The sequence below is a fragment of the Orbicella faveolata genome, unplaced genomic scaffold (genome assembly GCF_042242905.1).
Source record: "Orbicella faveolata isolate gen_17 unplaced genomic scaffold, um_ofav_v1 contig_34, whole genome shotgun sequence".
NCBI lineage: Eukaryota > Metazoa > Cnidaria > Anthozoa > Scleractinia > Merulinidae > Orbicella > Orbicella faveolata.
The window spans coordinates 3,331,679-3,357,500 of NW_028301563.1; the positions used below are offsets into that span (position 1 = coordinate 3,331,679).

The window sequence follows — 25,822 nt, forward strand, 5'->3', positions numbered from 1 at the left end:
TTTTATATTTTTGAGTGGCAATTCCTGGTTTCCTTAGTCTAGATAAAATCTTCAACAAACTGGTCAGTTTCGTGGAAAATGATACCCTATTCTAGGCCCAAACGTCAGATTTATATACCCTATGCTAGAGTAAACTGCTTGAAAACCATACCCTTCACATCGGTACATACCTATTTTGGCCCATATATGGGAGTACCCTCCCCCCCCCCCCCCGGGGTTTAAATTACGAAAAGGGATCACTGTATTCATGTAAAATTGAAAACTGCTGGCATATAGCTGCCTGTCTCAACGGTTTAGATTTTTTCAGTGAGTCTCAGCGGTGATGTTACCGGATCTTGTTGAAAACAACACGATCTTAACGCTTGTACCACAACCTCGTGTAATTGTTGTTATGTATATGATATTTGTGCAGGTAAAGATATGTCATGGTAATTTGGTAGCTTATTTTATGACAGAGAAAATGACGTCACTGTGATTGACAAACGCGTAATCGTGTGAAGCCTCGAGCAATGAACGCCTAAGTACACTACTCGTGATGTGTGAAAATTCTTTCAAATTACACTCGCCTAAAGGCTCGTCCAATTTTGAGAGCATTTTCAAACATCGCGCGTATTGTAAATCCTTATTGGTTGCACTCGCCTATACCTATTTTTGACAACTTACGTCTTCTGTAAATACAATCTACAACACGACAGTAACAGCATGCAATGTCAAAATATAATCAGTAGCCTGTTCCAGACTCTTGGTCATTAGGGACGGCCGAAAAAGCGAGAGGGCCACGAGCGGGATTTGGGAGAGAGAGAGACAGAAAAAAAAACAGGGTCGCCCTCTCCCGTTTTCTCTGCCAGACCCCGCTCGTCGCCTGCCCGCTTTTTTGGTCGTCCTCACACAGACCAAAAACCTGAAATAAGAGGATCTCCGCTTAAGAAGTTGTCTCGTAAAACACTTCAATATCAGTCGGAGTGAAGTGGCTGCCTCCAGCAAAGAATGCACGATAACCAACAGAGTTCCCCGTGGGGAGAGAGTAAGTAGAGCCACAGTAGGTGAAAGCAGTAAAAAAAGAGGAATGATAGTGGAATAGCCTTAACAGGCCTTCTCGGCGAGCCGTGTCGGTATTTACACATTAAAAAAAAATAATAAAAATAAAAAATAAAAATTAATAAAAAAAATAAACTGGTAATTCATCAGTCTGTTTGTTTTCCTAGAATATGGAAAAACGCTCTTCCAGGCAGAGGAAAGGAGCGTTTGGAGAAGATGTTTGTGTGATATCAACGAATAAATTCACCGGTAATTCCGCGGCAATCAACTTCTGTGCCAAAAGAAACTAGAGCAGGGCATCGATGAAACATGCGCTTGCGATTCAAATATGGGAACGCTAAAACCGTGCAAAATCGCCTAATCTATCACTTCAGAGACCAAAACAATCAACAAAAGGGAAGATTTCTGTGCGAGAAGTTGCAAGACGTAAGGGATAAACAAAAGAAGCGAAATACGACTCCGCGGATGACATGAGTTGCTTCTCAACTCAAGGACTGACACATTTTAATTGGCTTATCACGGTGCTCTACCGCTTCCTGCGGTTAATTTACAACAGAACAGAGCACAGTCGAAGCTTCTTTTATATTTACCAAACCCAAGTTTATTTATTTCTCTGGTAATCAACAACTACATTTCCTTTATAGAAATTAGCAACCTGTTAAGAACCTACCTAGCCTAAATTGCCAATAACTACCCCAAAATACAAGAACCTATTTTGCCAGACTTCAAAAAATGTAGGTTCTTGAACGCGGGTTTTTCTTGTGTGGCAGCAGATAATATGTTACGTGAATTTCTAAGAATGGAACCAATTTCACGCAATAATTTTGTCACCCTAGAAATGCTGCTAACTGTGATGAAAAGCCAAATATACAGATCGCAGTTTTAATTCACCAACTTGATCAAGTTAAATAAATGTGTTTCTGCTCTATTTTAAGCATTGATTGTACTCTATTGAATTTAAAATGCGATAATAGTAATCCTGTAATCTGATTGGTTAGTTAAGCCGTTACGATATTATTTGTAGGTTTCCTGCAATGTTTGTCTACCGTCATTGATCATTTCGAGTGGGTTTCTATCCGTCTATTACAAATGAATATATGAAAGTTCAAATATTTGAACTGCGGAGAATGATATGAAGGTATGATTTATCATCAAAGTTATGCACACAGCTTAAGCAGTTGTAAAATAAAAGCCTGAAAAAATTCAGGCCTGAAAGGGATTCGAACCCATGACCTCTGCGATACCGATGCAGTGCTCAGTTGGTATAGCACTGCACCGGTATTGCAGAGGTCATGGGTTCGAATCCCATTCAATCCCATTGTCCTAAGTTAGTTACACGCTTCGCGAACACCAAATCACCATACGGTTCTTTTAAGGCTTCTTAAAGTAAAATATATCAACGGCTTAAAACGCGATGTTAATCAAACAGCACATAGCCAAATCTAAAATCAGCCATTTTAAAGAAGGTGTAGTTCTGTGGAAGTCATGTTTTAAAACTGATGTGATGGAGGATCTGTCCATCATTGCCAATCAACGGATCCACAGGTTCAAAGAATAGCCTGGAGTTGAAGTACCTGCCTCATCACCGAAGTCTAACTCACCCAGTGACTTATCCGCAAACGAAGCTTCGTTAGCTTCAGTTACTCCTATTCCGTGATCGGCACGTGAGCAGCTACTTCCACCTCCGCCAATCATAAGCACTGCACCGTCCCCGCTACTCCAGTCACACCAGAAACCGATTGCATGGGAGCCTTGTATTTCTCCACTACATGTGGCCTGTTGAAAGCCACCAGTTGATTGATATTGTCCGCCATATTGTACAGTGCAACTCCCCAAGCACTGGTCTGTGGCCCAAACTACGCCATTCCTGAAGTCGCCATAGTTGGTGACTTTGGAGCGGAACGTCTGTCCACCAAGGCAGTTACCCGTGGTCTGCAGCAAAGGTGTATGTTGTGAGTCGTCACTGCGCGTGATCTTGAATTCGCTTCCTCTTACCGTCCAGAATGCTGGCGACATCATGTCAGCGTTGATCGACGGATCACTTGTGTCCCCAGAAGCGTCGTTCTTGTCATACCACCAATGTCCAGTATCGTCCATCCAATTTTTGGCATCATCATTTGAAAACCGAGCGATCAGTGTCCAACCTTGATTAATTGAGATAACCAGATTTAGAGGATGCCACTTTAATAGACAGTCGAACTCCGCTTTAAGGACATATATTAGAGAAGCAAAATTTCGGACGTTTTTTTTAGGCATGCCCATTCTTTACGTTATTTCTACCATACCTATACTGACCGTTATTGTGATGTTTTCATTAATTGGATATTTTTTTTCATGAGAAGAAAAAAAAAAGTAACTTAAACATTTCAACACACGGCACCTCACTTCAAGCATCCGAGAAGGTCACCTTATGATAACGGTCCCTTGTTGAGGTCTAAAAAAAGAGTTAATGGACTAAATATCGAACTCAAGTGCTATTTTAATACAGTTTTAACACTTCTGTTGTTCTGTTGTAAACAATGGCCTCTAGGTAACTTTGTTTACCACAGACAAATACCTCGTTTCCATCGCGTTTGTCTGAGTCACAGCCAACGTTTAATTTTGGTCAAATTATATATATCTACTAAAAAAAGGTCAAAATACCGAGGTACAAATTTGAAATTTAGCTTACCCGTCGTATGTTCTCTGATAGAGCCGCTGTTTCAGCCAATCAGAGCCCGCGTTATATCAAAACTTTAAAATAATTCAAGATAAATACCGTAAATCCTCGCATTAGCGCCCCCCCCCCTTAAATAAGCGCCCCCTTCGAATAAGCGCCCCACCTATCGGCCAAAATTTAAAATAATCGTCCCCCCCTCGAATAAGCGCCCTCTCTCCTACCCCCAGTTTGTGGACGAGTAATGTCCACAAAAGAGAAACGTACCACTGCAAGTACTGCCATCTCCAGAATATCCAGCTTTACATGTGCAAGTGTGAGATCCAGGCGTGTTACTACACACAGCATTCACGTCACAGCCGTGAGAGTTTGTAGAGCATTCGTCGACGTCTAAAAAAGAGGTAAAGGACTAAATATCGAACTCAAGTGTTATTTTAATACAGTTTTAAGACTTCTGTTGTTCTGTTGTTAACAATGGCCTCCAGGCAGCCTTGTTTACCGCGGACAAATAGCTCGTTTCCATTGCGTTTGTCTGAGTCACAGCCAACGTTTAAATCTGGTCAAATTATATATATCTAAAAAAACAATATCAAAATGCCGAGGCACAAATTCAAAATTCAGCTTACCCGTCGTATGTTCTCTGATAGAGCCACTGTTTAAGCCAATCAGAGCCCGCGTTATATGGAAACTTTATTATAATTTAAAATAAATACCGTAAATCTTCGAATTAGCGCGCCTCTCCCAATTAAATATGCCCCCCCCCCCTTCGAATAAGCGCCCCACCTATCGGCCAAAATTTAAAATAATCGTCCCCCCCCCCCCTCGAAAAAGCGTCCCCTCTCCTACCCCCAGTTTGTGGACGAGTAATGTCCACAAAAGAGAAACGTACCACTGCAAGTACTGCCATCTCCAGAATATCCAGTTTTACATGTGCAAGTGTGAGATCCATGCGTGTTACTGCACACAGCATTCACGTCACAGCCGTAAGAGTTTGTAGAGCATTCGTCGACGTCTAAAAAAGAGGTAAAGGACTAAATATCGAACTCAAGTGTTATTTTAATACAGTTTTAAGACTTCTGTTGTTCTGTTGTTAACAATGGCCTCCAGGCAGCCTTGTTTACCGCGGACAAATAGCTCGTTTCCATTGCGTTTGTCTGAGTCACAGCCAACGTTTAAATCTGGTCAAATTATATATATCTAAAAAAACAATATCAAAATGCCGAGGCACAAATTCAAAATTCAGCTTACCCGTCGTATGTTCTCTGATAGAGCCACTGTTTAAGCCAATCAGAGCCCGCGTTATATGGAAACTTTATTATAATTTAAAATAAATACCGTAAATCTTCGAATTAGCGCGCCTCTCCCAATTAAATATGCCCCTCCCCCTTTGAATAAGCGCCCCACCTATCGGCCAAAATTTAAAATAATCGTCCCCCCCCCCTTGAAAAAGCGCCCCTCTCCTACCCCCAGTTTGTGGACGAGTAATGTCCACAAAAGAGAAACGTACCACTGCAAGTACTGCCATCTCCAGAATATCCAGCTTTACATGTGCAAGTGTGAGATCCATGCGTGTTACTGCACACAGCATTCACGTCACAGCCGTAAGAGTTTGTAGAGCATTCGTCGACGTCTAAAAAAGAGTTAAAGGACTAAATATCGAACTCAAGTGCTATTTTAATACAGTTTTAACACTTCTGTTGCTCTGTTGTTAACAATGGCCTCCAGGCAGCTTTGTTTACCGCCGACAAATATCTCGTTTCCATTGCGTTTGTCTGAGTCACAGCCAACGTTTAATTTTGGTCAAATTATATATATCTACTAAAAAAAGGTCAAAATACCGAGGTACAAATTTGAAATTTAGCTTACCCGTCGTATGTTCTCTGATAGAGCCGCTGCCACAGCCAACCAGAGCCCGCGTTATATGGAAACTTTAAAATAATTTAAGATAAATACCGTAAATCCTCGCATTAGCGCCCCCCCCCCCCCTTGAATAAGCGCCCCCTTCGAATAAGCGCCCCACCTATCGGCCAAAATTTAAAATAACCGTCCCCCCCCCCCTCGAATAAGCGCCCTCTCTCCTACCCCCAGTTTGTGGACGAGTAATGTCCACAAAAGAGAAACGTACCACTGCAAGTACTGCCATCTCCAGAATATCCAGCTTTACATGTGCAAGTGTGAGATCCATGCGTGTTACTGCACACAGCGTTCACGTCACAGCCATGAGAGTTTGTAGAGCATTCGTCGACGTCTAAAACAGAGTTAAAGGACTGAATATCGAACTCAAGTGTTATTTTAATACAGTTTTAACACTTCTGTTGTTCTGTTGTTAACGATGGCCTTTAGGCAGCTTTGTTTACCGCGGACAAATAACTCGTTTCCATTGCGTTTGTCTGAGTCACAGCCAACGTTTAAATCTGGTCAAATTATATATATCTAAAAAAACAATATCAAAATGCCGAGGCACAAATTCAAAATTCAGCTTACCCGTCGTATGTTCTCTGATAGAGCCACTGTTTAAGCCAATCAGAGCCCGCGTTATATGGAAATTTTATTATAATTTAAAATTAATACCGTAAATCTTCGAATTAGCGCCCCTCCCCCAATTAAATATGCCCCTCCCCCTTCGAATAAGCGCCCCACCTATCGCCAAAATTTAAAATAATCGTCCCGCCCCCTCTCCTACCCCCATTTTGTGGACGAGTAATGTCCACAAAAGAGAAACGTACCACTGCAAGTACTGCCATCTCCAGAATATCCAGCTTTACATGTGCAAGTGTGAGATCCATGCGTGTTACTACACACAGCATTCACGTCACAGCCGTGAGAGTTTGTAGAGCATTCGTCGACGTCTAAAAAAGAGTTAAAGGACTAAATATCGAACTCAAGTGCTATTTTAATACAGTTTTAAGACTTCTGTTGTTCTGTTGTTAACAATGGCCTCCAGGCAGCTTTGTTTACCGCCGACAAATAGCTCGTTTCCATTGCTTTTTTCTGAGTTACACGAAACGTCTAATTTTGGTCAAATTATTTACATCTAAAAAAAAAAAAAAAAACCGTCAACATGCCGAGGCACAAATTTGAAATTCAGCTTTCTCGACGTGTGTTCTCTGATAGAGTCGCTGTTTCAGCCAATCAGAGCCCGCGTTATATGGAAACTTCATTACAATTTACTTTAAATATCGTAAACCTTCGAATTAGCGCCTCTCCCCCCCTTGAATAAGCGCTCTCATCGAATAAGCGATGATCATGACGTGGCATGAAGCTGCGGATCCACTTGGCTATCGCTATTTACTTTGACAGTGTTATGACGAAATTCATTGTCAATAGCAATTCAGAAGCATGAAAAACTGACGTCAATTTGTTTTTCCGACAGCAAATTGTCAAAATTTCCGCTCTCTCTCGTTAACGCATCGCATAAATTATGAATTCATGTGTCCGTCCGCTTATTGACAATGAAAATTAACCAATGAGCGCGCTAGAATTTCTGCAGTTATTGTAAAAATGAAATTTGCGCACAGCAGGGATGTGCAAAAGCAATAGGCGCGAACATCCTTAAGCAAAAAACTCGTGAATGTTCTTTATTTGGTCTCTTCAGGAATTTACTTATTCATTTGTCTTTAAATGTTCAAAACATTGCCATTTCAAAGACGACCTACAGTTACTGTTTACTAATGTGAATCGACACCCATATACAATGAAGGTTTTGGGACACCTTTTGTTTTCTAGATTCTCGGCTCTTACAGTACGGAAAATAAAACTGACCAATACAACTTTTGCCATCTCCAGCATATCCAGCTTTACATGAGCAAGTATAAGATGCATGAGTGTTACTACAGACAAGGAAAGTTTCTGCCAATATGATCAAAACACGATACTAAGGATGACCTCCGACCACTACATAATAATAGCTAATAGTGCACGATAGTTCAGCCAATCGGATTGTTGCCATTGCATTTGTGTAACAAAGGTATGGGTTTATTTATTTTTGAGACAAGTATCATAAAAATGTTACTGAGTACATATATCATTATACCACTGCAAGTTTTTCCGTTTCCAGTAAATCCATGTTTACACAAACAGCGATAGGAACCCCGTGTATTCTTACAGTCGGCATTTACGTCACAGAAGAATTCCGATGAGCTACATTCATCAGCGTCTAAAACACAGCAACAACAACAACAAGTGATTATTGTATACTACAAAAAAGACGTTTTCTTCTGTTTGGTTTGTTTGTTTCGTTCTGTTTTGCTTTGTTTGGTTGTTGTTGTTGTTATTTGGTCTAAGTTCGATTGCCTTGATTTGGTGTGGTTTGTCTCCTGTCCACCCCTGACCTGTTCACTCCAGACCTGTTCTGTCCTTTTCTGTCCTTTTTTCTCCTGTCCTAAGAGCTATGTCCTGTCCTCTTTTATCTTGTCCTGAATGCCCTATGCTATCCTGTATCGTCCGGAGTCTCCCCTGTCCCATGTGAACTGTAGTGTTTTGTCCTGTCTTGTCTTGTTTTTTGTCTTATCTTTCCCCTTCCTGTCCTGTCCTATCCTGATCTGTTCTGCTCTGTTCTGGTCTGTATTGTCATTCCCTTTCCTTTTCTGTTCTGTCCTGTCCTGTCCTGTCCTGTCCTGTCCTGTCCTGTCCTGTCCTGTCCTGTCCTGTCCTGTCCTGTCCTGTCCTGTCCTGTCCTGTCCTGTCCTGTCCTGTCCTGTCCTGGTCTGTCCTGTCCTCTGCTGTCCTGTCCTGTCCTGTCCTGTCCTGTCCTGTCCTGTCCTGTCCTATCATGCGTTGTCCTGTACTGTCCTGTTCTGTCCTGTCCTGTCCTGTTCTCTCTTCTGCAGTCCTACACTTTCCTATCCAGTTTGTACTATTCTGTCCTTCACATTCTGTCACGTCCTTTTCTGTCTTGTCTTGTCTTGTCTTAAAAATCTTGCCGCGTTGTGTCGTGTCTTGTTGTTTCGTGTCGTTTCGTGTATAGCCTTTCCTTGCCTCGCGTTGTCATGTCTTGTCTTGTCTTTGAATGAAATCGGTTTTGGATTATCATATCTTATTTTTATTAATGGTACTTACCCTCTGTCTTCATGTCACAGTAGGCAAGTAAAATTTTCTCAATCTCAAGGAAAAGAAGCCAGTAGTTGCCGTTATCAGCCCATTGTCCCTCACTTGCCTTTGCCTTGATTTCTTTGCAAGATTTTGCAGGCAGATCCGGTATAGAACCGAGGCGAACTGTTAAACAGTAACAAAGTTGATTTCAAGAAAAGGTCATCGTTCAGATCTTTTTTTTTAGTAGAAACCATTGCATTGCTGACGAAAACAAAAAAAATTATGAATATTTTACGAAAATTACAATAGTTTCCTCGATTTTCGACTGAGAGAGGTTTTCCCCAAAAGCAACATTTGTTCGGTTAGAAATTCTGGCCACCCAGTATTTCATAGGAAAACAATTAAATCATACTATGCCCATTGTTAAAAAATAAACTTTAAATAAAATGAAAGTGATCGATGAATTGAATGTTTCTATCACATTAATTTACCTCTATCCTTGTCTCGTTTGAAATAATATCTGTCAGAGTTGGGAACGAAGTCTTCAGGTCTGGCTTCCTTGGTACGGTTGTTCAATTCACAGGTTTCCTTGGAAATGACGTAATTAAAACTCTGGCATCTAACGTCGCGATAACATTCCTGCAAGCACACATTACCGAGTGGTGCTTCCACGATCTTCTTGTAGATGTGTCGCTGTAGCATCGTTCCCGAGATGGAATATTCAGCTTCACCGCTACATTCCTCAACAGCTGAGTCAACGAACGCTTTTTGGCAAAGCAGAAATACAGCGATGATATAGACGCATTGTGAAGCCATAATTTTTGCTGACTTTGACCCAGTTATACCTATGTAGTGCACTGTAGTCCTGTAGATATAACAGAACAAAGCTTTCGTCATACTTACCGAGTTGAAATAACGGCGTCGACAAAATCAGGATCGGACCGGATCGGATCACGGACCGGATCACGGATCGGATGGCGGATCAGATCGCGGATCACGGATCGGATCACATAAAAGGAAAGTTAAAACAAAATCAAAACAAAAATCGAATCGTTTATCAGATAATAATAAATTTAAAAAATCAAAGGGAAAAATTAAAATATGTTAAATGAAAATAAGAAATGTTGCGTGACAAGCCAAAATAAAGTCTGCGTGACATAATGGAACGCAGGTCCCGTTGAAAGAAGAATCGAAGAGCTCCGCAACCTCACAAGTATAAACTTAAATGGCTATAGGATACTAAGGCCTTTAAGTGCTACGGCTGCAAATAGACCATTCTAGTCCCAGGCGAAATCCCTGATCCGCCAAATGATATAATTGAGTCTACTAATGAGTGTAAGTTATTTATGAAGGACGGGAAACTACAAGTTCATCTCGGGCCCACGCATTACCACCTACGTGCTGCATGCATTGCCGCCAAGAATCCCGAATTTGACGCAAGTAATGACATGTTAATTACAGAGAATGACAAGAGGTCATTTAAGTGTCATTGTCTGAGAAAGTGTTCCAGGGGCCAAAAGTTGTGGTCAACCGATTTGGCTGAAACTTGGCACAGAAGTTGGGTGCAATGAGATATTTCAAAAGCCAATTTGGCTCACTTCTCTGACTTTTAGTTTTGGAGTTTCAGGGGGAATCTCATTTTTTGCCCTTTGAGCACCAAAAACCCAGCCTTCCAGGGGACATTTTGAAAGTGCCATAAAACCCAATTGGTAAACTGTGCTTCCAAATGAATTTGACCATGAACTCTACCATAATAGAGCTTTCATTTCATGCATGTAACTTTGTCCTCGAGGTATTGGACAGAGAGGAGCCTTGGGCTAGAGTTTGGCAAAAATTGATGTCAAAATTACAACCCAAAATTGCCATTTTTCAAAAACTCAGTGTATCTACCCGCCTTCTTGCATAACTTCTGTACTTATACCATTATTTACTTTAGTGACCCAGTTATCCGAATCAGTTGAGAAAAATTTGGCTTATCAAAGTTTGTTGAATTTTTGCCACAAACACTCCATGTTCCTCTAAGGACATTCAAAATGGAATTTTGAGCATAATTCATGCCATAAACAAACCAAATTGCTGACATGAAATCCTTATTCTGTATTTGGTGAGTGAAAATGAATTGTTAAAGCCAAATCAGTTTCAGTGTTCAGAAATACTGTGATTCTTACCTTACATTTGCTCTTAAAAGATCAACATTTATCCTACAACAAAATGCGCAAGTTAACAACATACTGTGTCTAACGTAAGCAATTCAGGATTGAGGGGTGTAACAAGTTCACTAGCAGGTGTCCCCTCCCCACCCACTACCCCCCCCCCCCCTGTCACACACACGTAGAAAACCACAAATCTACTTTCTAGGGAAAAGTTTGAGTAAAGAAAGTGTTAGGTGAGATTAGGTGTTAGGTAGATTTTGAGACAATATAGGTAGATTTTGAGACAATATTAGGACTTCATAACGATGCGAAGCAGACTCCATATGCGGGAAAACATTCTCTAGCATGGTGTCATTATGAAGTCGTAATACTGTCTCAAAATCGAATGTGCTTTTTAATGCGATTCATCAATTTTTGTAGAAAACAAAAAATGTTTAATCAATTAATCGAGCTTCAGAATACAACGATAAATCTGAGATAGGTTTCAAACTGGGTATAAGATTCCTAAAATTATGCCACCTCCATTTACACACTAAAATAACTAATTATAACATAACTAAAGCAAAGCGCGCGCTCTGATTGGTTTATTTAGCATCTACTATTTGCCCATGGGTGTACGCTGCTGACGTGTGTGCTAATGTTTACAAAGCAAATCTTTTGACAGACATTGTTTCCAAGGTAATGGCTGACGTTCTTCTGCCAGAAATGCGAAACTGTCTTCACAGTTGTCTGAAGATGAAACTTTATCGAGTTACTGGTGTGCACTTCGGTTGTCATAAATGAATTTTTGCGCGCTTGTTTTCTCTTGTCATGTAAGACTACACGAACACTTTTTTGTGATGTAGCTCAATAAAAGGACTTCTGTTGTTCCAATGTCTCAATGTTATATTATAAAACAAATGGTAAACGCCATAGCGTGCACTATTAAGTTATGGATGTTCTTGGGAGGTTTGCTAAGCACTCAAGAAGCTAGAGTCGCACTCGGCTATCGCCTCGTGCGACTCTTATGCTTCTTTCGTGCTTAGCAACCTCCCGCGTGCATCCATAACTCAATAGTGCACGCTATGGCGTTTACCATTTGTTAATTTTAAAATGGTCGAACACAGTTTTCGCGCGCGCTTTTGCTGTACAATCCAGCACGCGCACAAGGATGGCAAAAAACAAACAGGCCATCAATAGAGCGATCATTTTATTTACTCAACACCCACACCATCTGTGCTATTTTTCTCTATGATTGAACGCATTGTATTGATGGCTTTGGTTTTCTATTACAAAGAACCCAGCAATTCTCCGCTTTTTCTTTGTTACCGAAAGAACCCAGTTAAATGCAGCGCATGCGTAGTAAGTCAAAAGATTGCAATTGAATGAAAAATTGCACTCTCGGAAATACGCCTTTTTCTCGAGAACCACTCATTAGAATTTCATGAAATTTGGCACAAAAATACTTTAGGAAATAAGTGACTGGAGTATTGAAAATAATTGAACTTTAACAAAGGAAATTCTAGATATTCCAGTTAACCGTCAACAAGGGATAATTAAAGATCTCTCTGTTAAATTATTAGCAAAATGGTGTTAACTTGTGAGAATCGTTACAAGCTTGTTGCATGCAAATTATAATGAAAATCTAATGACTAGATTTTCTACAAATAAACAAAACCGATTTGGAAGGCCTGTTTATATTTATTCATGTTGCCATGGCAACGGCACATACGTCAGCTTAACCATCAAAAACCCAAAGTTTGTGTTGTTAACTTGCTTGCTGCCATTTTTGACGACCGAGGGATCAAGGGTTTTAGAGAAAAAGGTGAATAAAACACAGGTATCAAAAACTGTGTTCAGCCACCTTAAGTAATTAAAAAATGTATCCAAATAATTTTTGTAACCAAGAATTTTATCCGTGAAACAAGGCAATTTCTCGCTTAAAATGTCAACTTTATCGAAAATCTTCGATGCAGAATGTTTGCAAAGATTTTTCTTCGACGAAATCGGCAAATATAGGAAAACGGTAGAGTTTCAAGTTCGAATTGTGATTGCATGATAAGCGTCTGCACAGGTAAAGCTGAATGTAAACAAACAGAGCAAGCAGATGAAAAACAGCCTTCAAGTTATTCTTATCGCTAGCTGTTTTTGGTTCACGAGATTGCTGCGATAAAATAACTGTACTTTTACCTTTCAAAGTTAGGATTTTAGTCAACCCTTTTGCCCTTTCTATGAACAATTTGTTGAATGTTAGTTTCTCTTCGCAAGAACCCAGTAAATTACCTCGGGAAATCTTCGTCACAAACAAACAATTTGAGACGACAAAATCGTAAAATATCGTGGTCTCTGTTCAATAAAAAGAGTCCACTGGATCGCGATAAAAGCCATTTGTGTGTGTGTATGATCCCTGACTGATATTTTGAATCACCTGTAGCTTTGGTATGACCAGGTCTTCCTCTTACCCCGGACGCACCTGACCCCTTGTACTTTTCCTTCAGACATTCAGTCATGTCTATCTCGCAGGACAGCAAAGGAACCATTCCTGTTTCGTGCGCAGCCCATGATGTGGCACCGCACTGATCACTTACACCTCCAAAGGAACAAAGTGCCATTGTGAAATTAACCTCGAATTTATTACATCTGACAAAACATACCCACGAAACCGAAGAAGAATGGGAACTCGGTCCAGTCCCCACTCCCTCCTATGTCCAAAATGGCCGGCCAGTTGATACATCGTCTCAATGCAAGGCCTCGTTTGGTTATTGTATTTGCAACAAAAGCTCTTTGTTTTACTTTCTAGCTCTCCTAACTGTGTATTCCTTCTTGATGGATGGTTTCATTTACTCCGCTCAAAAGGACTCTGAAATAACGGGTCACATCAACACTGCTATAAACTGCAGCTCATATGTTTGTAATATATCTATGTATGCATGGTCATGCTCCTTTACTGGTGGGTATTTACAAGAACTATGCAGGCTGTTAACAGACATGGATTATATGCTAACAAATGTTTTTGTTAAGCTAACTTTGTCTTGTAATCATAAAAAATCAGACCTGAAAAAATATGGAGATTTTCCATGCTTGGAGAAACGAAAAAGAATTATGACTTGAAACTGAATGTAAATCAATGAAAAATTCGAGCATCGTTCAAAAAGATCGCTATATCTAGGTAAGGCCTTCATCATTTGTGCTGTTTGATGGGTACTAAGTTTTGAAAGAAATCATTAACCCTTGTTTTGCTAAATCAGGGTGTTTGTTGTGCTAATCAAAGGCCTTTTAGGAGCAATTGTAAGGTAAGAATCACAGTATTTCTGAACACTGAAACTGATTTGGCTTTAACAATTCATTTTCACTCACTAAATACAGAATAAGGGTTTCATGTCAGCAATTTGGTTTGTTTATGGTATGAATTATACTCAAAATCCCATTTTGAATGTCCTTAGAGGGGCATGGAGTGTTTGTGGCAAAAATTCAACAAACTTTGATAAGCCAAATTTCTCTCAACTGATTCTGATAACTGGGTCACTAAAGTAAATAATGGTATAAGTACAGAAGTTATGCAAGAAGGCGGGTAGATACACTGATTTTTTGAAAAATGGCAATTTTGGGTTGTAATTTTGACATCAATTTTTGCCAAACTCTAGCCCAAGGCTCCTCTCTGTCCAATACCTCGAGGACAAAGTTACATGTATGAAATGAAAGCTCTATTATAGTAGAGTTCATGGTCAAATTCATTTGGAAGCACAGTTTACCAATTGGGTTTTATGGCACTTTCAAAATGTTCCCTGGAAGGCTGGATTTTTCGTGCTCAAAGGGCAAAAAATGAGATCCCCCCTGAAACTCCAAAACTAAAAGTCAGAGAAGTGAGCCAAATTGGCTTTTGAAATATCTCATTGCACCAAACTTCTGTGCTAAGTTTCAGCCAAATCGGTTGACCACAACTTTTGGCCCATGGAACACTTTCTCAGACAATGACACTTAAAGAGCCACATAAGCGCCTAATTTATGACGAATTTAAATTTTAACGAACAGGCAGATGTAGTTATATTTTGTGCGAACGGCGAAGGTGCAAGCTATATCCTTTGAACTTCAGCTGGCTCGAAGCTCGCGTGAACCTCCCATTCTCGTTTTTGAAATTCTTGTTAGTATCAGTAGCTAATTCTCGGCTACATTTTCGCGTCCTAAGCGAGCGTTATAGTTGGCGTTACAGTTTGCTGGAGCTACGTCACGGTTTGCGCATCTTGAAAAAACTAGCCTAGTTTTTCAATTTGCAATCCTTGTTAATCTTTGCCATCCTTAACTATCCTCATTCCGTTTTGATTTATCCTTGCCTCTTAAGTATTTTTCTACCCTAGGACACGATCATTTCAAGGTTTTATTATATTTAAAGGCAACTCGTTATGACCCTGAAAATGATTCTAAATATCGTGACGTAACTCCTAAAATGTTTTTTATTCTCAGGTTGCGTTATCGTTCAGACGATTGATGTTATGTCTTAAAATGTGAGAACGATTCCTAGATTTTTTTTTGCAAAACAGCTATATTTCTTTGAAATGCAAGTGGTTTGTTTCGTTTTATTCCAGTGAGAAATATCGTATTCCAAACTCACATCTTCTAAAAGTACAGACTTATTCCGTAAAGGGAAATTGTTTGACATCATAAGGTGTTTAATTTGTTGAGTGTGTTTTTAGTTTTTTGTCCTTGGATTTATACGTTCGTCTTATTATGACCATGCTGACTCGTTTTTTGACAGTTTACCTTTGATATTATTATTGCAGATAACTTAAAAGAATATCACACCTGAATTAAATAAAACGTTCTGCTCACAGCTGTATCAATATGTCAGAGAGCACTTAACAGACATAAGAAAGGAGAGACCTTTTGATACACAACAAGTCATCTTTTAATGGCGGGAAGATCACACTTCTCGCACATCCGGGAATCTCTAAATACGGGTTTGACAAATAAGAGCATGTCACGCAGCATGTCACAACAGTAGTCACTCTAGCGTAATTTGCTCAGCAAAATTTTGAATCTTGAATTTGAATTTTTTCATTTTTAATATTTTTTTCTGTGATCTGGTCCGCGATCCGATCCGCGATCCGATCCGTGGTCCGGTCCGTGATCCGGTCTGGTCCGATCCAGATTTTGTCGAAGCCGCTGAAATAACTCTTTTTTCCATTTATATCGTTGTCCATAGACTACGGAAAGCATGAAAATATATTACAAAAAACAAAGATCTGTTTTTCTGTTTGAACAATATTTTAAAAAATATCGTTATCGAGCTCAAAGTTTCTATATTGTGTTAACACCGACTATTTAAAATTAATCACTATTTCCCTTAGGGTGCGAAAATGCTAGAAAACATTGCTATGACGTCTGTATTTTATCTAAATGCTTTGGGATTATTTACACAAGTGACATCATTCAACAATTGCCCATCAGAATATTTACCGCAAAGAGAGCTGGTGATTTTTTGTTACTGGATTACACGTTATAAATTCAAATTTCATTTGCGGAATCGAAAAATCTGTAGTAAAATTTTGAACGCGCGATAAAATGTGTCCAATGCTTTCTAACCTTTTCCAACTTTATATGTAGAAAGTTAGGAATAAACGAAGGAGGTAACGCAGCTGTATGTGATGAAATATTTATTTTGCTTTTAATTAATTATCACCTAAAACAACCCCTGATGTTAAAAGAGCCACTTTTAACCTGTTTAGTGGTTTGCATATGTCCGTGTTAATGTTCAGTTGATTGATGTGCACTCTCAATTAGCCGTCAGTTAAGGATCGATTTGGTGATACAGCAAGGCTGAACTTAAAGTGCCGCTAATTTAAAACAAGCTAATTTTAGGTTTGAAGACTTCCTCAGCGTTAAACCTCGATTTATCACTGGTGTATAGAAGGGTTGAACTCTCAAGGAAAAAAAATGATTATATATTTTAAACAGGCGTGAAAGCAAGGTCATTCGTTTACCCTCTGTTGATTATTCAAAAGTAATCGCTTGAAATTAGGATTTTTCATTTTACATACGGGTTTTTACTGTCCTCTTCATCCTCTGTTGGTTGGATTTAGATCTCAAGATTTCCATTAGGGTTTTGGCAAGATGCCTCCTCTATTTTGCAGAAGTAGTTTTAAACCGTCACGTTTTCGTGCCATTACTGACGTTAGTTAAGTAGGCAGGTGTTAATGTCGTCGATATGTTTTCCCTTAGTGTGCATCTGCAGGTATTTATCTTTCTAAACAAGACTAAGAAGATGAACGTGCAAATGCAATTAAAATCATCCACGAAGCCTTAATACAAATTATACCAGAATGTCCTTTCCGCATTGATTTGCAACTTGGTATAACATCGCCTTTGAAACACAGTGTCCCTCATTGAAGCTGTCCTGTTCAGTTGCCAATGGAATTTCTCGAGTTTTGGGACAATTCATCATTGGGAAAAAATTAGAAAAGAACAAAATTCAAATGAAAATGCATGAAGTGCGATTTTCCTATTTTTGAGTCATGTTATCTCAAGCGATCGCCTTTTAAGAAAGAAATTAATTACATAGAGACTGATACATGGCGCGCGTAGATACGAAATTTCCCTTTGAGTGTTCAACTAGATGTCTAACGTGTGAGACTGTATTATGATGCGCCTAACACAGCTAATTACAGAATGTATATGCAGTGTCGTCTCTATAACAAGAGTGCATAATTTAACTGTAACCCACTTAGAAGAACCTGTTTGATCTTGCTTGGTTAAACAAGTTCTTATAATTATTTTTGGGTATTAAAAAGGCAAATTTCTGTCAGCAGGTTCTTAAACCACTAGGTTTTTACTTGCGGATTTTTACTGTTCTCTTCATCCTCTGCTGGCTGGATTTGGATTTCGAGATTTCCATTAGGGTTTTTGCAAGACGCCTCCTCTATTTTGCAGAAGTATTTTAAAACCGTCACGTTTTCGTGCCATTAGCGACGTTAGTTAAGTAGACAGGTGTTAATGTCATCGATACGTTTTCCATTAGTGTACGTCAGCAGGTAACTTTTCTAAACAAGACCAAGAATGTGAATTCGCAAGTACAATTAATATCATCCACGAAGCCTTAATACAAATACAACCAGAATGTCCTTTCCGCATTGATTTGCAACTTGGTATGACATCGCCTTTAAAACACAGCGTCCCTCATTGAAGCTGTCCTGTGCGGTTGCCAATGGAATTTCTCGAGTTTTGGGACGATTCATCTTTGTTAAAATTAGTAAACAACAAAATTCGAAGAAATATGCATGAAGTAAGAAAGTAAGAAAGTAAGCTAAGTAAGAAATTAATTACGTAGAGACTGATCCATACATGGCGTGCGTATATGCGGAATTTCTCTTTGAGTGTCCAACTAGATATCTGCGTGGGTGAGTGCAGTGAACGCGTGAAATATAAAGTTGAACACTCAAAGAGAAATTCCATAATTTCAACCCATGCCCTAATAAGTTTGTGGGACAAGTCAAACTATGACGAAAATTCCCCTACTATAAAATTTCTTACACATAGCAAGCTACAAGTAACAGCAATTGTTTCTAGTCTTTGCAATACGCGTTTCATTTTCGGGCGTAAGTTGTGAGGCGGCAATAGAACAATCAAACAAGAAATAAAGTTTATGTTATAGGTTTCCTGGGGACCTTGCAAATTGGGTCCTAGCACGTAACCCAGCCAAGCTTCATATAAAAGTTAGTTATGTCCGTTTGTACTCTCTATTTCATGTGGTAAGTTTGCTTCATATATGGCATTCACCTGAATTATTTTGCAGCGTGTTTTACCACTTCCTTTTCAGTCTTGTTTTGTTATGCTTTTCTATCCATTTAAAACAAATATGAATCGTAAAGTAATCGTTCGGGAAAAAGAAATCGACATTGAAACATAACATTTATTGTACTCAGTGCGATCAAGCTGCTTATTCTCATCAAATACATGAGATGACGCGACAAACCAATCACAGCGACTGAAAGAATGAAAGCACAGACTCCGCGCCGGACACGAAATCCGCAGAGCAAAGCGACGAAAACATTTCACGCTCACAAAGTTTAAGGTTACCGTATACCTTCAGATCAGCAATTTTGTTCAAATTTGGATTTTTGGGTCAAAGTAATGGCCGAAGAGTGAACTCTAATTTCTGAAAAAAGAAATTGAAAAAAAACTTAATATTGGCAGAGAAATGGCGGTTTTACGTTGTGGCCGGAAGTAAGAGTCCCCTCTTGATTGGCAGCCCTATAACGCGTATGCAATCAACCGAGACGACTTTCGCGGGAATATCACCTATATGGATACCACGAATTGGCTGGCTACTCACCTCTTCTCAGTTGATCAGCATGGTTAATCCAACAATTTTTCGTATTAGGTGTAATTCTATTAAGTTATAAGTAAACATGGACCACGGAAAACTCCGTGGACCAGTTCGAAAAAGCGAAAACAGCGAAGAACGAATAAAAATACATCTCGGAGTGAAGAAGCGAAAATTGGCCTCGGGGATGAAGCTATGGCGATCATATCAAGCGGGCAAAAAGATCGAGTCAAGAGAAGAGAAAGGTTCTGTAAAAATTTGGGAGCTTGACAGCGATAACAGCGATTTTTACAGTGACTCTTCTGTTGAGTCCGACACCGATGAATCGTCGGACTCATTGAGATCCATTGGAATATTATCCATGCACATTTGCTCCGCCGCGCTTTCTTTTGCTTGTTTTCTTCCCCCAGCCACTCTAGCGTTCGTATCCTATTTCGTCTTCCCCATTTTGTCAGACCAGCTTCAAGAAAAACCGAGCTACAGAAAAATTATCTCTCCGCCTTGAGCGCATTGCGAAACACAAGGGTGTTTTGGAGATTCGCGCGTAAATTTCACCGCGAGAAAAAACTTTCCAAACGCCGATTGGCTCAGTGATCTGAGAACCCAGTTGAAGGCGTTTGTAGGCCGAGTTTGTTTGCGAAGCGAGAGATTTTTCTGAGCGCTATTTTTTCGAATAAATTTTTTGGCTTGAAGCAGACACTTTAAAGAGTTACAACTCAAAGGGAATTTCTTCGATTGCCCTCAAATTTGGACAGTAGCTAGATTAACACATAATAAACATGTCTGGGAATTGTTTATTTCGAAATATTTTTTCTCCGAAAGCGATTTTTGTACGATCACTTCACATTTTTTAAACACTATTTCGAAAATGTTCTGTAACTTTTTACTGCAATTGAATATGATAAAACGCAGACACTATTTTTTAGCGCTTTTTGTCCTTAAACCTGGGAAAAAAATAAATTGGCGAAAAATAAGATTCGCTTTGACTTGTAGCTTCCAAAAGGTGATTAGGGCGCTCACATTTAGTGGTCCTGAAAAAATCAGCAATTCCTTTCATTTCAAAATTCTTGGTATAGTTTGCTAGCCAGCTCTATAAGCTTTAATTTGACATGGGGGTTTAGGTATTTACCGCTTAAACCGGACGCGCTACATCGCTTGGACGTGAGACACCCCTAAAGGTATACGGTAACCTTAAGAAAGGAAAGGAAATGGTTATCGGTGAAAGGCAAAAAATATTAATTAACTCACAAGTATTCTGACGGGGTAAAGCAGGGATTCGTAGGTGGAATCGGTCATCACGAAAGTAAAAGGCTGTACAAAAAGTTTGCAAGTAGTCCTAAGTTCATGTGCTTGGCGACGTGATTCAACGCAGTGTATAACGATAACTTCTCAAAGTTTTGCGAATGGAATAAAGGTCAGTTACAGAAACGCTGCTTCCAAACTTTATTCAGAATTTATTTACTTATGTTGAAGGCTAAGAAGTCCGTGTTTCTCGGTATTTTGCTAAATGAAAACCATTGCCTGAAAGCTAAGCTTATGGAAACCAAATTCATTTATCGTGTACATGCATGCACTGAGTTTAAGCTCAAAATATCTGATAGAAAGAAATATTTTCCCTGCGTTTTTGACAACCTAAATTGATCAGTCAAGCCCAGTTGACTCCATCCTCCACAGACCGTGGGAAGCGCCGAAAAAAGGATTTAAAACTTCCTTAATTTTAATCTCAAGCGTAACCGGAGTCGGCGTAGAATTTTTGCCGTGGAAAAAACAGATAAAGCTTTATATGACGACCAACTTCTGGTCCTTGTTTTTCCTTGCAAATTTCTATGTTGAATGAAAAGATATTCGTGTTATTGATATCTCAGCAAGTGAAAGGCAAAACTATTTATTACATTTGTTATCGCTAGAGTTCCGAGTTCTCTAGTTCCCGCGTAGAGCTGCCGTAGATCGGGAACCGTGGTTTACCGGTACAATAGAACATAGGTTTAGCAACTCTGTTGACCAATCAGAGCGTGCGTAGTATCTCAGTTATTTTATAAAATGTTATATATAATGTTTTAAATCATTATAGTGATTATATACGTAACTCACCGCCTTGGTTAACAGTCTGATTCGATGATATTTTCCCCAAGAAATTGAACGTTCCTAAATTCCAAATGGGTTAAGAGCAGGTGGAAATGAATACTTGGTTATGGACATCAGTTATTAAAAATATGTAACTCCATCTACCTCACAATAATTTTATGGAACTTATTTCCCTCCTTGATGAATGGATTGTGGTCAGATACGTGAGAGTGTCGGTAAATATCTCCCGAGACATCCATTAACACAACGTAAGTGTATAATTAACCATACCGTCAAACCTGCATCTCTGAGCCTGCGTTGAGCCGACTCTCAATATTAAGTGAGCGGTAGCCCAAGTCCCACAAAATGTACCCCTTATTGTCGGTAAATTGTTCATCTATTAAGCGGATACCTCTACAAAACTGACGTGGATACCCAAAAAGTCCAAAAAACGACTGAAATGGAGATTTCTAATGTTTCTAGCCTGTAGTAAACAGGTACTTGTAACTAGATTCTATACCCTTTAATTATTCCCAATATCTTAAAAAAACAAACAAACAAACAAACAAACAAAGCTCTAAGTTTGGACAAGATAACAGCAGAAATAACATTGCAATAAAAATTATGTTGAAAGAAGAGCATCTCATCTTACTGAATCAATCAACCGGAATCTAGAGCATTCTCCGCACGTGCCCGCTTAACGCAAGTTTGACTGTATAGTGAAACCGCCTTACGACCACCCCGTTAGTACGACCACCTTGTTATTACGACAACTTTATTATGGCCCGAACTAAAGCTCAGTCAGTAATATTCTTATTAAAAGAACTCCTCCGTTAATACGGCCAGATTTTCACGGCCCGCTGGTGACCGTATTGACGGGGTCCTACTGTATTTACACAAGTTTGAGTCGCCAACTTATTTTTCATTAATTGTTAAAGAGCTGCCCTTCCAAGCAGAAGAAAACGGAAGTTTAAATTTAAAGTTTAAAGTCCAGTGCACAAGATAAAATTGTCGAAATTTCAAATTCTGCTCAATGGAGGATTGAAAACCCGTAACTACAATGATACTAGTCTTCTTCAAATACCCTCGAAAAATTATTTTTAGCTGCGGTCTAGCTTGTTTGTATGCTAGGCATTATATTAGCAATTATAGTTGACATTTGTCAGTAAATCAAGCGAACGAAAACCCCGGGCAAAACTCAATGTACAGAGCTGAATGTATTTCTCAAAGGACCTCAACTGAGGGTCCAGCAATTACTACACTCTTTATTTCTTTTAAGAATATGTTTAATAAGAATGTCCCGGCTGAAATTTGCGATATTTCAAGAATATTTTAGGAATAGACCCGAGGCTCATTGAGATTTCGAAAAAAATATTTGAAAAATGTGTAAACTCAACACAAGAAAATGTTTTTACCGAAGCCGTATAAAATTCTTTCTTCTCTAAGCGACAAAGCTAGGCAAAAAGCAGCAAAAACAGCACTAGCCGTATATTCGATACTCTGATGTCTGCAGGCTGGCTCCGAGATCAATCTAATACCATAAAGACACTAAATACATTTGAAAACAGAAATTTCATACGCTATATTGTAATAATATTCCCAAGGATATTTTCAGCCTTAAATCGGCAGAAAAATAAGAATATAATTCGGCCTCGGTCGAATAAACAATATTCTTATAAAAAAAAAAAAAAGAGTGTTGTCCAGTTTGGAGTTCACCATGAGCGCGGGATATAAGCATGGTTAGCCTATATATTCACAAATTCCATTTGCAAGATAACTTGTTTACAGCTCTGCCTATTGCTTCATTCAGGCTCCTTTCCACCAGTATTTGCGAATGTTTTACTTTAGGTCGAGAGCAACCTTGTATCAATATATTAACGTTGTTTGTATTCAACAGTAATTTTAAATACGAAAAGGGATCAGAGTATTCATGTAAAATTGAAAACTGTTAGCATATAGCTGCCTGTCTCAACGATTTAGATTTTTTCAGTCAGTCTGAGAGGTGATGTCACCGGATTTTGTTGAATACAACACGATCTTAACGCTTGAACCAAAAAGTCGTGTAATTAATTGTCGTTGTGTATACGATATTTGTTCAGGTAAGGATATGTCATGGTGATTTGGTAACTTATTTTATGACAGAGAAAATGACGTCACTGTGATTGACAAACGCGTAATCGTATGAAGCATCGAGCAATGAACGCCTGAGAACACTACTCGTGATGCGTGAAAAGTTTTTCAAATTGCACTCGCCTAAAGGCTCGTCCAATTTTGAGAGCATTTTCAAACATCACGCGTATTGTAAATTCTTATTAGTTACACTCGCCTATACCTATTTTTGACAACTTACGTCTTCAGTAAATACAATCTACAACACGGCAGTAACAGCAATGTCAAAATATAATCAGTAGCCTGTTCCAGTCTCTCGGTCATTAGGGACGGCCGAAAAAGCGAGAGGGCCACGAGCGGGATTCGGGAGAGAGAGAGAGACAGAAAAAAAAAACAGGGTCGCCCTCTCCCGGTTTCTCTCCCAGACCCCGCTCGTCGCTTGCCCGCTTTTTTGGTCGTCCTCACATTGACCAAAAACCTGAAATAAGAGGATCTCCGCTTAAGAAGTTGTCTCGTAAAACACTTCAATATCAGTCGGAGTGAAGTGGCTGCCTCCAGCAAAGAATGAACAATAACCAACAGAGTTCCCCGGGGGAGGAGAGTAAGTAGAGCCACAGTAGGTGAAAGCAGTTTGTCCGTTGACAGCATCGTTTGGTGTGTAGATGTCGTGCTGACCAAGGTTTCCCCCGAAAGTAGGTCCATAACTGGAACAGCTGTACATGGCTTTGTTAAAATATTGGTCCTGTATCAGTTTGACAGGATCGTATCCATTGGTGTTGTAGAGCGAGAAAATGAAAGCTTTGCCTGAAGAGGAGTAGCTGCAAGAACCTGAAATTAAAGTATATCACAAAGCAAAAAGCTTTTTATATTATCCTCACCATCGAAAAAATATTAAACTGTGCAGAGTTAATTGAGCTTAAAGGAGAGTTAAATACCATTGCATATAGGAGAAAAAAATCAAAAGTACATGTACTGGGGCAGCATATTAATTTTTGATTTTAGCTTAAACAGTCTTTACGTCAAGTTGTAACAAAGATAATTTGCTCTTTTTTCTTGTCAAAATTCATATTCAAATAACAACTGTGAAATTTTTACATGCTCATTGGTATATTTTTATAGTCAATAAGACTAAAGACATCGAGATGACATCATCGCATGCGGATCTTAGAAATTTTTCCAGACTATCAATTTAAAGTGGCTGACAGATGAACTTCCAGCTCTTTTCCTTATTTGCTGTTTGATGGATCAATGGAACCATTCTATCAGACGATACGATAGATTCACAAAAATTTTTCAAAGGCTAAAAGTTCGGGTGCCATTCGCAGTCTTTGAAAAAGTTCTTACTTATTCCAAATTGCACGAAAAAAATTATTTGATTCGCTCAGTTACTAATTAGATGCAATTTAATTTCAACATTATGCCCTCAGTTGCACCTTTTTTTATTCCATTTCAACTTTCTGCACTGGCTGGGAAAGATTGACCTACTCTCAGCCAATCAGCACTGTGAAATTTTTGCGTGTATATTATTAATCAATACTAAAGTTACGATAACTATTTCAATATCTTTTTATTTATGATACTCACTATGCCAAGATACGTCCGTGTATCCACCGAAAATGTAGTCGTTAACTTTGATGATAGTAACAGTAGGTCCCTTTCCATCGCACTTGGCGTGGAATGTTGTAGTTTGCCAACCATCTGTCTTAGCATGGTAACACCTCACAAACCTGCTCAAGGATGCGCTCATGAAGACTGGGTCCAAATAGAGCGCCAGCGTCTCCAAGTATTTTTGTTGCTCTAACTGACCGCCAAGAATTATGGATGCACCAAGGCCCCCTGGTTAAACAAAACAGTAGGTGCAGTGATTTTGTTTCCAATAGCTGAAGAATTGCTTGAACTAAGGGTGTTTGGGGGTTCTTGTGTCATCTTACTGATGCGAGTGGTCTTACGAAAAAGAACATGTTTCGACATGGGTCGTTAACCACTGAAGACGTTTCACAGTAAAGAACTAATCCGAATCAAATTTTACAAGCACCATTTCTCATTTCTAAAGTGTAAATTTTCAAAATGCATACTGATTGAACGTGATAGTTATAAAGCTTATTTCTTGTTGATGTAATGCCTTGCTCAGCAAAGACTATAAAATTGTACCGAAGGATAGGCCTTATGCATTTATGCATGATTACGTCAGATGCTCAAAATTCACACCGAAGCCTCGCTATGTAGAAATATTTACTCAAATCTCTGGCACCTTCATGCTGTGGTTAAGAGGGCATTATTTACGTATTAACATTTTTGCTGCTTTTTGTTCTTCAAAAGACAGGTTTGTTGGTGAGATTAGCTAGTCTGACGTCATCATGCATAAGGGCTGTTGTCATAACACCCTCAAAAACTTAATTCTCTGTCAATATATGCAACAGAAACAGGAAGCAGAATCTTCCTTGATGCCAAAGGCTTGAAAGACTTACTCCTACA

The 25,822-nt window shown here is 39.2% G+C and overlaps 2 protein-coding genes across 5 annotated transcripts in view; both read right to left on the minus strand.

The window, feature by feature from the left end:
* Positions 1-1,613: 1,613 nt before the first annotated feature.
* LOC110040112 (uncharacterized) lies at positions 1,614-21,380 on the minus strand. 4 transcript variants are annotated; one of them, XM_089271976.1, is made up of 11 exons: positions 21,266-21,379; positions 10,894-10,926; positions 9,217-9,590; positions 8,753-8,908; positions 7,728-7,850; positions 6,421-6,543; positions 5,820-5,942; positions 5,202-5,324; positions 4,584-4,706; positions 3,962-4,084; positions 1,614-3,182 (listed from the first exon to the last, which is right to left on the minus strand). In XM_089271976.1, exons 3-11 carry the CDS (start codon positions 9,539-9,541, stop codon positions 2,569-2,571), a joined length of 1,833 nt encoding a protein of 610 aa, XP_089128102.1. In that variant the 5' UTR covers positions 9,542-9,590; positions 10,894-10,926; positions 21,266-21,379; the 3' UTR covers positions 1,614-2,568. The 4 variants fall into 4 exon arrangements, with proteins under 4 accessions (XP_089128102.1, XP_089128101.1, XP_089128103.1 ...); XM_089271975.1 differs by lacking the exon at positions 10,894-10,926; XM_089271977.1 differs by lacking the exons at positions 10,894-10,926; positions 21,266-21,379 and adding an exon at positions 16,893-17,336.
* A 368-nt stretch (positions 21,381-21,748) lies between these two features.
* LOC110040102 (MTOR-associated protein MEAK7-like) overlaps positions 21,749-25,822 on the minus strand; it is a gene marked incomplete at its 5' end in the record, with an annotated part of 4,296 nt that continues 222 nt past the window's right edge. The window contains 2 exons of the mRNA XM_089271230.1: positions 21,749-24,175; positions 24,932-25,183. Of these exons, the coding sequence (XP_089127356.1) occupies positions 23,847-24,175; positions 24,932-25,183 (581 nt within the window). The remainder of the gene's footprint in view (positions 24,176-24,931; positions 25,184-25,822) is intronic.

Bases quoted from the DNA above. Each gene is read 5' to 3' on its own strand.
- LOC110040112 (XM_089271975.1), bottom strand. From the start codon at position 9,541: ATGGCTTCACAATGCGTCTATATCATCGCTGTATTTCTGCTTTGCCAA. The intron at 7,851-8,752 runs GTAAGTACCATT...GCTGTGTTTTAG, and splicing joins CTGTGACATGAAGACAGAGG to ACGCTGATGAATGTAGCTCA. The intron at 5,943-6,420 runs GTACGTTTCTCT...ACTCTGTTTTAG, and splicing joins AGATGGCAGTACTTGCAGTG to ACGTCGACGAATGCTCTACA.